This window comes from Tenebrio molitor, chromosome 4 (genome assembly GCF_963966145.1).
Source record: "Tenebrio molitor chromosome 4, icTenMoli1.1, whole genome shotgun sequence".
NCBI lineage: Eukaryota > Metazoa > Arthropoda > Insecta > Coleoptera > Tenebrionidae > Tenebrio > Tenebrio molitor.
This window is the reverse complement of record NC_091049.1, coordinates 6,212,258-6,228,895: the sequence shown is the minus strand read 5'-3', so window position 1 is coordinate 6,228,895 and position 16,638 is coordinate 6,212,258. Positions and strand designations below refer to the sequence as shown.

At 38.8% G+C, this 16,638-nt stretch overlaps 2 protein-coding genes across 2 annotated transcripts; both read right to left on the bottom strand.

Annotated features, from left to right (window-relative positions):
• Positions 1–327: 327 nt before the first annotated feature.
• Positions 328–4,569, bottom strand: LOC138129729 (uncharacterized). Its single transcript, XM_069046006.1, has 18 exons — positions 3,996–4,569; positions 3,919–3,943; positions 3,637–3,827; positions 3,377–3,583; positions 3,167–3,325; positions 2,918–3,042; positions 2,686–2,868; positions 2,475–2,637; positions 2,218–2,419; positions 2,076–2,171; positions 1,985–2,032; positions 1,730–1,932; positions 1,472–1,675; positions 1,259–1,411; positions 1,085–1,209; positions 850–1,032; positions 631–790; positions 328–575 (listed from the first exon to the last, which is right to left on the bottom strand). The coding sequence occupies exons 1-18, from the start codon at positions 4,054–4,056 to the stop codon at positions 373–375; spliced, it is 2,691 nt and encodes an 896-aa protein (XP_068902107.1). The 5' UTR covers positions 4,057–4,569; the 3' UTR covers positions 328–372.
• Positions 4,570–9,487: 4,918 nt separating this feature from the next.
• LOC138129730 (transmembrane protease serine 9-like) lies at positions 9,488–13,683 on the bottom strand. The gene is made up of 17 exons (XM_069046008.1): positions 13,049–13,683; positions 12,972–12,996; positions 12,690–12,880; positions 12,430–12,636; positions 12,220–12,378; positions 11,972–12,096; positions 11,740–11,922; positions 11,529–11,691; positions 11,272–11,473; positions 11,118–11,222; positions 10,863–11,065; positions 10,606–10,809; positions 10,395–10,544; positions 10,227–10,345; positions 10,001–10,174; positions 9,783–9,942; positions 9,488–9,727 (listed from the first exon to the last, which is right to left on the bottom strand). Exons 1-17 carry the CDS (start codon positions 13,107–13,109, stop codon positions 9,534–9,536), a joined length of 2,625 nt encoding a protein of 874 aa, XP_068902109.1. The 5' UTR covers positions 13,110–13,683; the 3' UTR covers positions 9,488–9,533.
• Positions 13,684–16,638: the final 2,955 nt, after the last annotated feature.

Genomic DNA, 16,638 nt, shown 5'->3' with positions numbered 1-16,638 from the left:
TTTTTTGAGAATGTGACAAATTTTACTTCAAAAAAAGAATTTAATTTTTATGCAATTTTTTTTTTCTATGGGGTTATTTAAAATCGAAGGTTATTTTAATGGACCAAACAATTTAGAAGATTTTCGGGAGAGAATTCGCGTTGAAATGGAACAAATCACCGTCGACATTTTTGAGCGCAGTGTACAAAATGTGTACACTCGTGTCGGTTAGTGTCGGGGGACAATATCCACATTTGCGTTAACTTTTAGTGGTTTGTTTGTTTTTGTTTGAGGTCTGCTTTGATCTACTTGTCATTTTTTATTGACGCTAAGTAAAAAACAAAGAACAAATAATCAAAATTCTATTTTATTAACATTACGTGAAATACATTTTTAAACAGTGTTATATCGAGCCACCTTTTCTAATATGAAGTCGTCGATGTAGGAGTCAACTCGTGTGTAAAGTCCATATTCGCTGGTATCACATTTTCCGATTCCCGAGCGTGGAGAGAAACTCAAAACACCAAAAATGTAGAATTTGGCGTTATATTCTGCCACTAGTCCCGCTCCAGGGTCGCCCATGCAAATACTATCTCCTACAAAATATAACAACGTGTATCGACTTTTTTTTGTTAATTTAAAAATATTTACCTTTTCCAAAAGTAGTGCACACCTTGTCGGATGTTAAATACTGTTCGTAACTTTCCGGAACTTCCAAAGAACAAGTTGTATGATTTATGAAGGGAACCTTGATGGTGCCGAGGGAAGTTGAATAATTTTCATGTTGTGCAAAATCATTCCAGCCACTGATCTACAATCAAGAAGATTTAAATGGAGCAATGGAAGCATGAAGCAGAATCCAAAGCTTACATAACCAAATTGTGGTTTGTCTGGACGCAATACTTTATTTACGTGTGCTTTTCCCCAATCAACAGCGACAGGTTGGACTGTGGCAGAAAGCTTGAAAGCTTTGTCTATCACGATTATAGCAATATCAGCGAAATTGTTTTCAGTTCTTCCCTTGTACTCTGCAGCTACAAATATTTCTTCTATCTGCAAAGGAGACAACAACAATGATGTCTAAATTGGTGGGAAACAAACAAACTTTTGAAAACTGCGCCTCATTGATGTCGCGTCTGTCCCAAATCTTGCTGAAATATTTCCCAACAGCTATTGTGTAGTTTTCTTTTGGGCGTACTTGACCATCAGAATGTGTTACACACTGTGCAGCTAGAAATACTGTTTTCAAGCGAACACTCTACGATTGTGGGGGGCTCACCTGTAAGTACGACTCTTTCACTGAGTAAACTGCCACCACAAACTATAACGTCTTCGTTTATGTAAATGGCCACGTGCCAAGGAAAGAGTCCTCGTTCTCTGGAACTTCCACCAACAATTAATTGAGTTTGCTCAGGGGCTTTTTGACCACTCACTAAAAATTATTATTTAAAAACAATTATTTTTGTATACATCTTATTTTTGCTCGACTGACCTGGAACACACTTAGGAGCAGGTTGGGACCAGGTACCATCCAAGCAGACAAATGGACGCTGCTCTACACTGTCCTTTTCGTAGAAGGGGGCACAAGTGAACCTCGCGATGGTACCATCGATGGGAATCGAATTTCCCATGTGGGTGCTCTTGTGCTCGTAAGTTACCGATCTAGTTGAAGTATTGTTTATAGATGGGCAAGTTTCTGAAAAAATAGGAGCGAATAGTGTGGTCAATCTGTACCTAATTCCGATATTACTTAAACATTTTCCCATTTTCTGCATCCACTTGTCACTGTTGCATAGAAGAAACATCTCGCCATTCAGTACGTAACCCTTGTCACATTCTATTTTCAAAATTGTGAAGTTTCCGACGATGCCTCCAGGAGAAAGAGATTCAGAAGAGTTTCCAAAAGGAATCCAACGACCTGAGTCTGGGTGGGCCGGCAAAATGCACCCCTCGCTGAACCAAATCGGGTACTTAACGTTATATTTTAAATTCAGTTGGTACTTACTTTGGTGGGATGGGTCCTTCAGTATATGGATTTCCTCCGCTAGAAGAACTAGCTAGTCGTAGTTTGATTTAAAGTTACAATTTTTACTTACTCTGGTCCTTGGCCCGTTGGTGTTGTCTCATAGAGTAGGGTCGTGAGAAAACTTTCAGTTGTGGAAAACTCTTTAGAATCTTCGTCATTATCGGATCTGCAAATTTTACGGTACTGGCGTTGGTCATATTGATTGGACTCACGGTTTGAATCGAACCAAATTTCTTAAAATGAAATTGTCAGAATATTTGTAGACCACCGTGTAGAGACCGTATTGTTGACTGTCGCATCCTCCTTCCGTCGTCTTAGCGACAGGAGCTAAACTGACAACGCCGGCAACAAAAAATCTGTCTGAATATTTGAAGACCAAACCTCCTCCGCTGTCTCCGTTGCAAACCGAAGAACCTGCATCCAGTTTCAGGATGAAATAAGTTTTGTGGAAAGTGACTAGTCTAAGTACCGTTGTTCAAATAGCCCGCACACAACTTGTCGTGCGTCAAGTATTCCTTGTAGTCTACCGGTAGTTCTTTTTTGCACGTCTGTTGAGGAACAGAAGGAACACTCAACTGTCGGAGGACGTCGGACACTTGTCCAGTTTCAACAGTATAGCCCCAACCAGCCACCTACAGTCTCCATTAGAAGCAACACATTTGATTGGTTGAAAGTCTTACAAATCCTTTTCGTCCTTCAGGAGGATTTAATATCTCATGTTCATAGTTCCTGGTCCAGTCGACGCAAACAGGTTGGATTCTAGCTGACAGCGTGAAAGTTTTCACAGCGACTAGTATCGCTATGTCGGCTAAGTAATTTTGAGTGTCTCCTTCGTACTCGTCAGGAACAAACATTCTGTGTATCTAAATGAAGAATGAGTAAAGAGAAGCAACTCTTTCGTGTTCGACTTACTTGAGAGCTTTGAGTGTGAGCTGAGTCGCGAGAATCTGAATACTTACGAAAATGTTTTCCAACTGCCACCACGTAAAATTCTTTGGGAAGTAGGTTTCCGTCTTCGTCTGTTACACAATGCGCAGCTAACGAATAAAAAAATCATTAATAATTTTTGACGTGGAAATTTGCAAAAGAAATCTCTACCAGGTGCATGAGATGTTTACACTTGCAATACATTCGTTTAGGTCATAAATGAAGGATATTCACCGGTCAAAATAATTCTTTCGTTTAACAAGCTTCCCCCGCAGAGGAACTTCTCATTTCTGGCGTCGTATAAAGCAGCTTGCCAGGGGAAATATCTTTTTCCGGCGACTTTCCCACCTACAATCAACGTAGGATCCCTCTTTGGTCGTACCTTGCCGCACACTACAACACATCAAAGAACTAACTCGATCAACCTTTTCGGTCAGGTCCAACCTGGACGACAATCTGGAACGCTCTCGCTCCACCTCCCGTCGACGCAAATCGCTTTGGGTCTGGACACTCTCGAGTCTTCATAATACGAAGCGCACTTGAACTGTGCTATGGTACCGTCGAGAGCGTCAGTGCAGTTCACCATTTCTTTATTTTTCACTGTACATTTAACTTTCATCGTGGGTGTAGAGTATATGGACGGACACGTGCCTACAAGAGAATTTTAAATTTCGTTCCTCGAGGTTTCTACTTGAGAGAATTACTCAAGCATTTTCCAATGTTTGGAGTCCACTTTCCGTTGAGACAAGCTACGATTGTGCAACCGTCCAAAATGTAATTGTCGTTGCAATTTATTTTCAGAATTGTACTTTCCAACACCGTCATTCCTTCAGATTTGTTGTTCCAAGTTGACCACCATCCGAAAGAGGGATGTGGAGGTAAAGGACAATCACCCCTTAAACAACTCAATCAGTCAATCTCTTGGTAACTGACGTAACTTCAAACTTTGCTCAATTTGACCACAAATTTATATTAAAAATTCTCACCTTACACTGACCACTTCTTGCGAAACTATAAAGAAATTTGTTTTCCAAACATATCACTACATTTTCTCTTGACTCACCAAAGTAACACAACAAAAGAGACAATTTCATCACAAACATCCTCATTTTGAGTTGATCCATAATTTACTCGTTTTCCTCAAGTCACTTTACACAAATTATAGAATACTCATTGTACACATTGAGATCTTTCTATCGTATTGTTCAGTTGTTGGTAGTCGGGCAGCTATTAAACAACAGTTGAACGTATGCAGAACCTGTAATGTATCTTCCTACAACCAAGACAAGTCTATGAACCCGATCAAAATTCCCAAGGGCGGCAAGATAATGGAATTTAATTCTTATTGTATTTTAAGAATTTAAGTTCGCACGTTTATCGTTGTGAGTCAACCGGTTATCAAATGATAGGATCTTAAGGTAAGTACGCTGAACTGAAGGCACGATTACTTAAAAAATGTGATGTTAATTAAAACGAAATAAGCAACGCAATAACTCTTTTTTTCCTAACTCTTAGCGCACTGTTGTCACAATCCAGAAATGTTGAATGACGACAGTACCATTTGTCCACTTCCACTGTGATCACCCGGATCACCTTCTCTATGTTCAAGGTCGCAATGTAAATTAGTCGACTTGTTGAGAATCCCAACCGCTTCAGTTTCCCATTCTTCGCTTCCGAAAAGTGAAAAGATTTTGTTTGATTCATTTTGCAATTTTTCTTTGGCAATTTACTGTTGTTTCTGGCGTGGAGTACAATAGACAACATTTAAAAAACTTCTCTATCTATCTCTAGTGGAATACGAAGCACCGTTACCTCTCAGTCATTCTTCATTGTTCATTAATGACAACGTATAAATAATATGTGCAAAATACAAAACGTCAAAAAACAATTCTAATTCACAAATCGTGATCTAAGGGAAACAAGAATCACCAACGTAGTGTACAAAGAGGTCCTCTACGGTCTAGGTCAAATCAGGTGATTGAAGTCGCGGCCAAACAGTTACATGTTACACCGTGCGATCAACAGTAACTTAGATAAGGGGCAGCTATGACTTTGAGAGTGTCAGATTTTTCGTATCTTTGGTAACTCAGTTAATAAATGTCAAACATCTGTCACTATTAATCAAATTTTAACGCAAAAATGGTTTTTACTTTAGAACATAAAGATTCATCATTGAATCTTACTGTCGTAATGGTGTTTTCAATAACGGAGATTGGATATACAGCGCTGTTACTTGTTTGGCCGAATTTCGGCAAAAATTACCAAATTAAATTGAAACAGGTAGTGTTACGATTTAAATTTCGCGGTAAATCGTAAAGGCGAGAACGTTCTAGAACATTCCAGAACGGGCTCTCGGACCCCGACTTCCGGTACCGGCCGCGTCAAGTCGGCGAGAGGAGGGGAAAAAGATATAAAGGTGGAACCGACGCCATGATAGAGGTTCTCGACAGGGGTCGACTAGTGCAGGTCAGAGGTTAAGACCGATCCGTGTGTGAGTGTCGTGTTCGAAGGGGGAGATAAGGGGGTGTTTTAGTGTGCAACAGGAGCTGGCGAACCCGTGGAGGAAGACCGAATCGGCTGGAAAATCATCTTAGAAGAATCCCAACCGAAACGCCGCGGCGGATAAAGGCTTCCTTCACGAGGGTCAACGACCCTACGCACAAGCGGAGTAATTTCGTCACCCTGTTGGACCGGCGTCATCCCCAAGGACTCCTCCGGAGAGCAGGACCTCACACAGGACTGTCCCTGGCCGAGGAACCCGAGTCCAGGAGCAACACGTATCTGGCAAGGTCCTCCAGCGTCATTCTTTCTGTAGTCCGCCATCTTGGCTCATTTCTTTTACATTAATACATGTTAGCAGACCGGGAGTGACCTCGCCAGAGACGACGCGCTCGCTGGGTCTCAACGTTTTTTTTTTATATATCATTTTATCACTTTGCCTTGTAGTTTTTCCACCTTTTTCACCGGGGGCCAAAACCGTACAGTTCACGTTTTCCCCTGGGAAGTGTCGAGGGGAGGAAGGACCCCGAGGACTATCCGAGGATACGGGCGGCGTGATTGACCAGCGGCGGAAGAAGGACTCGGAGGACCTTCCTCCAGCTCCGTTCTTCCCAGGACTCATCTTTTAGATTCCAAGTCCCAGGCCCGGTGTAAGGGAAGTTTTGTAAAAATTTTTATCTTTAATTTGTGACTTATTAATTAGAAGTTTAGCCTGGTAGTACCGGCACTTTTTGTGAATATCATTAGAGTTTAAGCGCCTTCAGCGTGTTAAAATTTTTTTTTGAACTTTCTGTTCGTCACTTACTTCGCATTCAATTTGTTAACATTAGGCAGATCTATCTAGTATCAAGGACCATTTCCTTAGTTTGTTCATTATCAAGAATACCACTTGGTTTATGCCCTAGATTAACTTTTTATTGACAACCGTTTTCGCCCGCAGCGGCATCTAAGTTAGAATTTATTAATTAATTGTTGTATGTAAAGGCTGGGTAAACGACAAATTAAACACCGTTATAATTATACACGAGTTTCTGTCCAACACCTGATACAACACTGTATTTGTGAAAAATCATTTATATTTCCGACGGTCTTGCTCTCGAGACGTAAGTGAGTTTTGTGCAGGACCTGAAGCCAATCAGTTTCCGAAATCGTTATTTTAAATTTCCCCCGGTGAAGTTGGGAAATTTAAGTTTTCTCTGGTGGACGTTAGAGTAAGTTGTATGAAAGGGAAAATAATAACGTAACAGTAGGTACTGTCGCGAGCAAAAAAAAACTGGTCGTCAAAATCATGCTTTGACGCAATGGAAAATGCTCCATTGTAAAACGGTCGTAAATATCATATCTTATCATGTTGTATGACATTAGTTGTCATTTTTTTCTTATTTTTTTGACACTTTGTTGACATGGTCATAATCAGGCAAGGAATTTTTTTTATTTCATCCTGTGTCAAATTTCAATACTTTACGTCATCAGTTTGAATCCGGGAAAACGCAAAAAACGGCCGGACGCCGGTTAAGTGTTGCTATTGGAAACACAAGAGTAACAATCGCAATAACAATTATTCAGGTTTAAGAAATGTTTTATTCAAAACTACATCTAAATGCAAAGTAACAATTTAACTATTTCGGCCACAAAGAAGATGCACTTACTTTCTCAGACTAAAAACGTTAGTTCACAAATAAAATAATACAACCATTTAAACCAAATCTAAAAAATAGGCCAGCCAGCATAACCTCTTCCGTATTTTTCTTCACATTATTTTCTGATTTCCATTTATAAAAATGGCTGAATTGTTTTTGATACCTTGCATCAGACTTGCTAGGTATTAATTCAGCACAGGCTTCTGCAGATTTTCTTACAATTTCTGGAGGATTTGCTTTAGAAGTCATTTTGACGCACAAAATTATTTCAACAAAATAAACAATTGCCAAACAGCCGTTGCTAATCATGTTCCAAAAATGTGACTAGATTTGGAGCTTTTGTTGAATTATTTTGAAATTAATTTCAATGTTTCTTTCAAACGAAATTTGAGGCAGGATGAAATAAAATACATAACGACATTCGTCCGTGAACTCTTTTTACAGTACTCGTTTCGAGTTTCAAGACTCGGCTCCTTCGTCGCCTCGTCCTTAAACGTCTAACTCGTACTGTAAACTATGAGTTCCCGGACTTATAACGTTAATTACTATAATTTGCGACAATTTAACCAAATTTTGAAATGACATTAACGACCAGAATTTTTTGCTCGCGACAGTATATGCAACCAAAAATACTTCCATGCATTCCAAAGCATCTGAACACCTGAACCTCAAGATTTGGACATACGTCCAAAATCTCAAACGCTTCTTTCATCTAAATAATTGTTGATTACACGGTATTAGAAAGAAATAAACAATAACCTAATCTGTCCTGACCTAACCTCTTTTACCTCTCCTTCCTCTACACGCTTTTAGGAGCATCAACAGCTTGACGTTTTTGTTTTTTTTTATTCTTGATTATAAGAAACCCATCTTTGTGGTATTTCCGCACCTGATAACCTACAGAGTTAACAATGTGAAGAAAAAAAATTATACAACCTAGATAGCTTATTAACCCGATCAGGATCAGGAAGACCAAGAGACCTATCGCGATCAAAACATTCTACTTACAGTGAGGATTTTATTTCGCTGAAGATCAACACTATTAACCCAATGTCGATGCATTACAAGCAATTACAACATATCCAAGCAAGCTCTGATAAAACAATTGGCATTAATGTCATTAAATAGTATTTTATAGTAGAAGTTTGTTAGGATAGTCTTTACGGCCGAGCCAGAGATTTTGTGAGACAAGCTCGCAGAGCGAGTCGAATAATACTGGCGAGGCAGTAAAGGCTCTAACGGACGTGTATTGTACAATAGTTTTTGTAATATCTCTACGATTCGTTCACAATTATCTTTTTGAAATACATTTTTTTCAACGCCATCGAAAAAACCGAATGATTAATAAGTGTGCGGAGGACGTCGTCATGTTAACCGTCGTTTGTGAAAAAAAAATGTCTCAATGTTGTTTGTCAGATTTGTTCAACGCTTAACTTTCCGTTGAAAATAAACGACTGAAATCAATAAAAAATCGCGATCAAGATATTCCCGATGTCCGGATGGGCGCAGAGCAAGTGAGGTCATCGTTATTCCCTGTAAAATCGCGCTTGTGTTGGTGTTAAAATTCTGAAATATTATCTTCGATCTCGTCTACATCTGCTAGTGGCATACGGATTTCGATTAATTCAAGGTGTGTCCCATAACATTAAACATCCCAATTGTAAATAAATTGAAAAATAATTTTTTTATCTACGTTGCTATAGTAATTTAATCATTCATAACGGCCGCTCCCGCTCATAACGGACTCCCGCCGTTATGAGGTTCTTTACATGGTGACAAACAGTTCGGAAAGCTACCTTTAACAACTGGATAATACAAAAACATATTGACGAGAAAAAACTGGACCATTTCCCGAATTGTAAAAAAGCTGTCGAAGAAGTTGGAATAAATTTTCATCGGAAAAATGATAAAATGAAATGAGAGTATTTTCAAACTTGTTGTGCAATACATTTTCGTTGGAAATTACGTCGACATTAAGAAATGTTCTTGCAGTATCTTTATAAAGACAAGAGTTGTTGTATTGGAGAAGAAACATTTCGCAACTGAACAAAAAAATGAAGATGGCGTTATCACTGGTTGTGAGGTCAACTTCGCGGTAATTCCAAAGCTGATAGCAACATTTAAATTTAACTGTAGTTTTACCCTCCAGCCACAAAATTACGTCAACTCTCTTTTACTCGTCTTCTCCAAGATTCTACTCTCCTTATTATTTATTTTGACGTTGTGGGTTTTTTTATGTTAAATTAATAATAATAACCAGCGTTTAAACTCGATTCAGCTTTCCATTTCTTTCAAAATGTTTCCAAAATGTTCTAATTTCTGTAAAATGTTTGGGTCATTCTCGAATTCCCCGCTCCATACTTTGGTCTACTTTTCATTTTTTGTTGAAGCAAAGTAATAACAAAAAAAAACCAAATAATCAAAATTCTATTTTATTTATACATATTACGTGAAATAAATTTTTAAACAGTGTTATATCGAGCCACCTTTTCTAATATGAAGTTGTCGACATAGGGGTCAACTCGAGTGTAAAGTCCATATTCGCCGATATCACATTTTCCGGGAAAGAAACTCAAAACACCAAAAATGTAATATTTGTGGTTATGTTCTGCCACAAGTCCCGCTCCACGATCGCCCATGCAAATTCCATTATGTCCTACAAAACATAGATACCAACGTGTATTGATTTTTTTTAATTTAAAAATATTTACTGGTGTCAAAAATAGTACACATCTTGTCGGATGTTAAATACTGTTCGTAACTTTCCGGAACATCCAAAGAACAAATTGTATGATTAATGAAGGCAACTCTGATGGTAGCGAGGGGAGTTGAATAATTTCCATGTTGTGCAGAATCATTCCAACCACTGATCTAAAATCAAAAAGATTTAAATGACGAATGGAAGTATGAAGCATAATTCGAAGCTTACGTATCCAAATTGTCTGCCTGGTCGCAATACTTTATCTACGTGTGCTTTTGCCCAATCAACAGCGACAGGTTGGACTGTGGGGGAAAGCTTGAAAGCTCTGTCTGTCACGATTACAGCAATATCAGCAAAATGGTTTTGAGTATTGTACTCCGGAGCCACATATATTTCTTCTATCTGTAAAGAAGACAACAACAATGGTGTGTAAATTGGTGGAAAACAAACAAACTTTTGAAAACTGCGCGTCCTCGATGTTATCCCAAATCTTGCTGAAATATTTCCCAACAGCTATTGTGTAATTTTCTTTTGGGTGTAGTTGACCATCAGAATGTGTTACACACTGTGCAGCTAGAAATATTGTTTTCAAGCGAACAATTTACGATTGTGGAAGACTCACCTGTCAGTATGACTCTTTCGCTGAGTAAACTTCCACCACAAATTATAACATCGTTCAGGTAAATGGCCACGTGCCAAGGAAACAGTCCTTGTCTTGTGGAATTTCCACCAACAATTTTGTCTGTGTTTTCAGGCGCTCTTTGACCACTCACTAAAAATTGTTTAAAAAATATTTTTTCAAAATCTGTTCATCTGGCTTTTGTTGGATTCACCTGGAATACACTTAGGAGCAGGTTGGGACCAGGTACCATCCAAGCAGACAAACGGACGCTGCTCTACACTGTCCTTTTCGTAGTAGGGGGCACAAGTGAACCTCGCGATGGTACCATCGATGGGAACCGAATTTCCAATATGGGTGCTCTTGTGCTCGTAAGTCACCGATCTAGTCGAAGTATTGTTAATAGATGGGCAAGTCTCTGAAAGAATAGGAGCGAGTAGTGCGATCCACCTCTACTAATTCAGATATTACTTGAACATTTTCCCATTTCTTGCATCCAGATGTCATTGTTGCATAGAAGAAACATCTCCCCAATCAGTACGTGACCCTTGTCACACTCTAATTTCAAAACAGTGAAATTTCCGACGGAGTCTCCAGGATAAAGAGATTCAGAAAAGTTTCCAACAGGAATCCAACGTCCTGAGTCTGGGTAGGCTGGCAAAACGCACCCCTCGCTGAACCAAATCGAGTACTCAATGTTATATTTTTAATTTAGTTGGTACTTACTTTGGTGGCATAGGTGGGTGAGTAAATGAAGGTTCAGTAAGTGAAAATTCAGTCGTGTCTGGAAAGGGAGCGGTGACATGTTCAGAATCGTCGTCGTTATCGTATCTGAAAATTTACGGTACTCGCGTTGTTTGGTTATATTGATTAGACTCACGGTTTGAATCGAACTAAATTTCTTAAAATGAAATTGTCAGAATATTTGTAGACCACCGTGTAGAGACCGTATTGTTGACTGTCGCATCCTCCTTCCGCTGTCTTAGCCACAGGAGCTAAACTGACAACGCCGGCAACAAAAAATCTGTTCGAATATTTGAAGACCAAACCTCCTCCGCTGTCTCCGTTGCAAACCGAAGAACCTGCATCGAGTTTCAGGATGAAATAAGTTTTGTGGGAAGTGACTAGTCTAAGTACCGTTGTTCAAATATCCCGCGCACAACTTGTCGTGCGTAAGGTATTCCTTGTAGTCTACCGGTAGTTCTTTTTTGCACGTCTTTTGAGGAACAGAAGGAACACTCAACTGTCGAAGGACGTCGGACACTTGTCCAGTTTCAACAGTATTGCCCCAGCCAGCCACCTACAGTCTCCATTAGAAGCAATACATTTGATTGGTGGAAAGTCTTACAAATCCCTTTCGTCCTCCTTTGGAATTTAATATCTCACGTTCATAGTTCCTGGTCCAGTCGACGCAAACAGGTTGGATTCTAGCTGACAGCGTGAAAGTTTTCACAGCGACTAGTATTGCTATGTCGGCCAAGTAATTTTGAGTGTCTCCTTCGTACTCGTCAGGAACAAACATTCTGTGTACCTAAATGAAGAATGAGTAGCGTGAAGCAACTCTTTCGTGTTCAACTTACTTGAGACGTTTGAGTGTGAGCTGAGTCGCGAGAGTCTGAGTACTTACGAAAGCGTTTTCCAACTGCCACCAGATAAAATTCTTTGGGAAGTAGGTTTCCGTCCTCGTCTGTTATACAATGCGCAGCTTACAAATAAAAAAATCATCAATAATTTTTAACGTGGAAGATTGCAAAGAAACAATGACTTGCCGCCTACCAAGCGCACAAGATGTTTACACTTGCAACACATATAAATGAAAGATATTCACCCGTCAAAATAGTTCGTTCATTTAACAAGCTTCCTCCGCAGAGGAACTTCTGATTTCTGGCGTCGTACAAAGCAGCTTGCCAGGGGAAATATCTTTTTCCTGCGACTTTCCCACCTACAATCAACGTAGGATCCCTCTTTGGTCGTACCTTGCCGCACACTACAACACATCAAAGAACTAACTCGATCAACCATTTCGGTCAGGTCAAACCTGGACGACAATCTGGAACGCTCTCGCTCCACCTCCCGTCGATGCAAATCGCTTTGGGTCTGGACACTCTCGAGTCTTCGTAGTACGAAGCGCACTTAAACTGTGCTATGGTACCTTCGAGAGGGTCAGTGCAGTTCACCATTTCTTTATCTTTTACTGTACATTTGACTGTCATCATGGCTGTGGAGTATATCGACGGACACGTTCCTACAAGAGAATTTTAAGTTTCGTTTTTCGAGGTTTTCCCTTAAGACAATTACTCAAGCATTTTCCAATGTTTGGAGTCCACTTTCCGTTGAAACAAGCTACGATTGTGCAACCGTCTAAAATGTAATTGTCGTTGCAATTTATTTTCAGGACTGTACTTTCCGACACCGTCATTCCTTCAGATTTGTTGTTCCATGTTGACCACCATCCGAAAGAGGGATGTGGAGGTAGAGGACAATCACCCCTTAAACAACTCAACCAGTCAATCTCTTGGTGACTGATGTAACTCCAAGCTTTGCTCGATTTGACAACTAATTCATATTAAAAATACTCACCTTACAATGACCACTTCTTGCAAAACTATAAAGAAATTTATTTACCAAACATATCACTACATTTTCTCTTGACTCACCAAAGAAACACAACAAGAGAGATAATTTCATCACAAACATCGTCACTTTGAAGCGATCCATAACACAGATTTTCTCGTTTACCTCAAATCACTTTACTCAAATTTGAGTCAAATTACCGACAACTCATTGTACAATTTGGGATTTTTCTATTGTGTTGTTCTTTTGTTGGAGTCGGACAGCTACTAAATAACTGTTATTTTTATGCAGAACCTGTAATATATCTTCGGACAACCAAGACAAGTCTATGAACCCAATCGGAATTACCAAGTTTGCACGTTTATCGTGTGTGCATCAACCGGTTATCAAATGATATAGTATTGTGGAAAGTACGCTGAACTGAAGGCACGATTACTTACAAAATATATATGATGTTAATTAAAACGAAATAAAGAACGCAATGACTCTTTTTTCCTAACTCTTAGTTCACTGTTGTGACAATCTAGAGATGTTGAATGACGATAGTACCATTTGTCCACTTCCACTTTGATCACCCGGATCACCTTCTCTATATTCAAGGTCGCAATGTAAATTAGTCGACTTGTGGAGAATCCCAGCCGCTTTATTTTCCCGTTCTTCGTTTCCGAGAAGTGAAATTACATACTTTGTTTGATTCATTTTGCAATTTTTTCTTTGGCAATTAACTGTCGCTGCTGATGTGGAGTACAATGATCAACGTTTAAAAAACTTCTATATCCATCTCTAGTGGAATAGGAAGTACCGTTACAACGTAAATCTCTTTCAGTCATACTTCATTCTCCATTAACGACCAGTGGCGGCTCGTCAGAGGAGGCGAGGCAGGCTCTGCCTCCGCAAAAAAAAACTGCACAAAATTTTCTTAAATATATAATTTATTTTTTCTACGATCGTGCAAAAAGTGAATGTTCATTGCATTGCTTTAGTGGAAAAAGTGCCTCTTAATTGTACTAGTGCAATAAAGTATTGATTGCACGCATCTGTCAACAGTCTGTCTACCATCATGCAAAAAGTGAGTGTTCATTGCATTTTTCAGACACGACGCACAGGACTGAACTTTTGTTTATCGTTGTTTTTTTTTTCTATCGTAGAAAACACGTATTCAACACGTGTTGTCCCACTCGCCTGCGGCTCTTGGAACAATTTTCACATCGCGTGCAATAAACATTCACGTGTCATTTAGAGTTGAGAAAGCCGAAATAGTATATTAAGTATAAAGAACGGTAATGACAATGTACCGATCGAAGACAATTGTTTGGAGGAGGAGCTTGCGACGACTCCAAAATTGTCTGAGATCGGTACATTGTCATTAACGTGCGTGATGCTTATGAGATTTTTTCCGCGATTGAATATTTATTACAAAACATTCACATCTAGAATATGCTCAATGCGATACGTGTTTATACCCTTCACATCGTGTTGCCACAATGTCGATTTTTGTATCGCGTTTCTGAGGCAATCTGCAAACAACTACCGCCATTGCAGTTTTTGTGCGCAAATATCGCCAGTTGTGTTGAAAAACTAGCAGTAAAATGAGTGATATTAGTGATTCCGAAAACGAAGTGGATGTTCTATAGTAGTAGTATATAAAATGTTACTTCTGGACCAGGGTATGTGGCGTCTTAAAAAACAGGACACAACCGTACCAATTTTGCTGTTTCCCCAAAAGCAATCAACCGAAAAAGGCCTAAAACCTCTCAAAAAGCAGTAATTTTTATTCACTCCAAAAGTACCCAAATATCTGTAGACCACCAAAAATTGGGCACATGAAAAAACAGGGTAGAGTCCTACAAATTTAGTGTTTTCCCAAAAGTAAACATCCGAAAAAGATCTAAAAAACTTACAAAATGCCTTGTTTTCAAGTACCCCAAAATGGCTTTTTATTTCTGGACCAGGACATTTGGCGTCTTCAAAAAACAAGGCAGGACCCTAAAAATTTAGCTGTTTTCCCAAAAGTCAATAACCGAAGAAGGCCTAAAACCCTTTAAAAAGCATTAATTTTTATGCACCCCAAAAGTTCCAAATATCTGTAGACCACCAAAAATTGGGCACATGAAAATTATCTCACGAGCACTCTAAAAAACTTACAACATACCGTGTTTTTAGACACTCCAAAATGGCTTTTTATTTCTGGACAAAAAAAAAGAGAAAAACAACACCAAATCAAAGAGGTATATTTGGCGCCTTACAAACTAATGTTGTGAAATTCCTTCAAAAAATCATAATTTTTTATGCTCCCAAAAAATACTCGAAAATCAATAGACCACCAGAAATGGGCACATGGGAAAACTGTTGAAAATCATCCAAAATCAAACATAATTACATTAAAAGCACCAAAAAAAAAAGCCTTACAAAATCCATTTTTTTCAACATTCCAAAATGGCTTTTTTATTTCTGGATCACGTATTACAATCTACGATTGTCGAAACTCGAAAGCAGCCGTTGAATGTGGTGAAAGGTCGAAAACATCCGTGTTAATCGCAAACTTTATGATTCCTTAAATTTAATTTCGACATAATTGTGGGTAAAATCTTGACACTCCACAGAATTGTCATATTACTCGATGACAAGAGTAACAGTTGTCATTACTTTCCAAAATTCTCATAGTAATCCATGGATTATTAGATAGTAGTTGTTATTTTACGAGTAAATACCCTAAAATGGCTTTTTAATTTCTGAACCATTGGAGAAAATCAGCGAAGTGGCTGACCTCTGGTGGTAATTTTTGAACTAACGAAATAGGGAAAACAAATGTTTACGTATTGGCCGTAATACATTTCAATCGCCTAAAAATAACCAAATTCGTTTGTTTTTCATAATAAATTGTGCATGAAGTGATGACGAGTAAGTACCTCAAAGTGTTATTGTTCCGTGCCGCAGTGTGATACAGTGTGATATTTAGTGAGCAAAGACATTTCTCTGCACTATTTCCATGATGTTATTTCCCAATGAAAAACTCTAAAAAATACCAAGCAGGAAGTTTTAAAAATCGGAAAACCTATTAAAGAGCTTCTAGAAATAAGTGAGAATAGAGTCAACTGCTTTATTGGCCCCTAAGAATTGGGTATCAATCCCTAATAATAAACTGTTTAAAACCCCTTGCAGCAGGTCAAAATGTTGCGATTTTTTGCAAGCAGACTCAGGGACTCGGGCTAAATTCGGAGGTATTTTTATTGGGGGTTACAAAGCACTTTCTACCAACCGATTTTATACCTTTGAGCAAGTTTGTGAAGCTTTGATGATTATAGCTTTTTACTGTTTTTACACAACAGCAAAAGGTGTCAAGTGAGACAATGAAACTCACAGCCATTCTGTCTCCCAATTTACCAGTGAGTACTCACAATAAAACCGTAAAATGTCGCCAAACTACTAACAGGTAAGGGTTCTTAGGTACTTTAATAACAAATTTTATTGACCAAACTAGTGTTGTTTTTTTGTAGTTCCTGAAGGTTACATTTTGGTGTAAAAGAAGCAGGAAATGATCTGGGTGACGCTGCTGATGCTGACAAATTTTCTCCAACTGTTGATGTTAATGAAGAAACAGCACAACAGACAAACATAAATGTTGGAGAGCCGGTTCAGAAAGTTGCAATGACAAAGATCTTGATAGACAAAT

Bases quoted from the DNA above. Each gene is read 5' to 3' on its own strand.
- LOC138129730 (XM_069046008.1), bottom strand. From the start codon at position 13,109: ATGGATCGCTTCAAAGTGACGATGTTTGTGATGAAATTATCTCTCTTG. The intron at 11,692-11,739 runs GTAAGACTTTCC...TGGAGACTGTAG, and splicing joins AAGGAGGACGAAAGGGATTT to GTGGCTGGCTGGGGCAATAC. The intron at 10,346-10,394 runs GTGAGTCTTCCA...CAATATTTCTAG, and splicing joins CGAAAGAGTCATACTGACAG to CTGCACAGTGTGTAACACAT.
- LOC138129729 (XM_069046006.1), bottom strand. From the start codon at position 4,056: ATGGATCAACTCAAAATGAGGATGTTTGTGATGAAATTGTCTCTTTTG. The intron at 3,828-3,918 runs GTGAGAATTTTT...GAGTTGTTTAAG, and splicing joins CAAGAAGTGGTCAGTGTAAG to GGGTGATTGTCCTTTACCTC. The intron at 2,638-2,685 runs GTAAGACTTTCA...TGGAGACTGTAG, and splicing joins CTGAAGGACGAAAAGGATTT to GTGGCTGGTTGGGGCTATAC.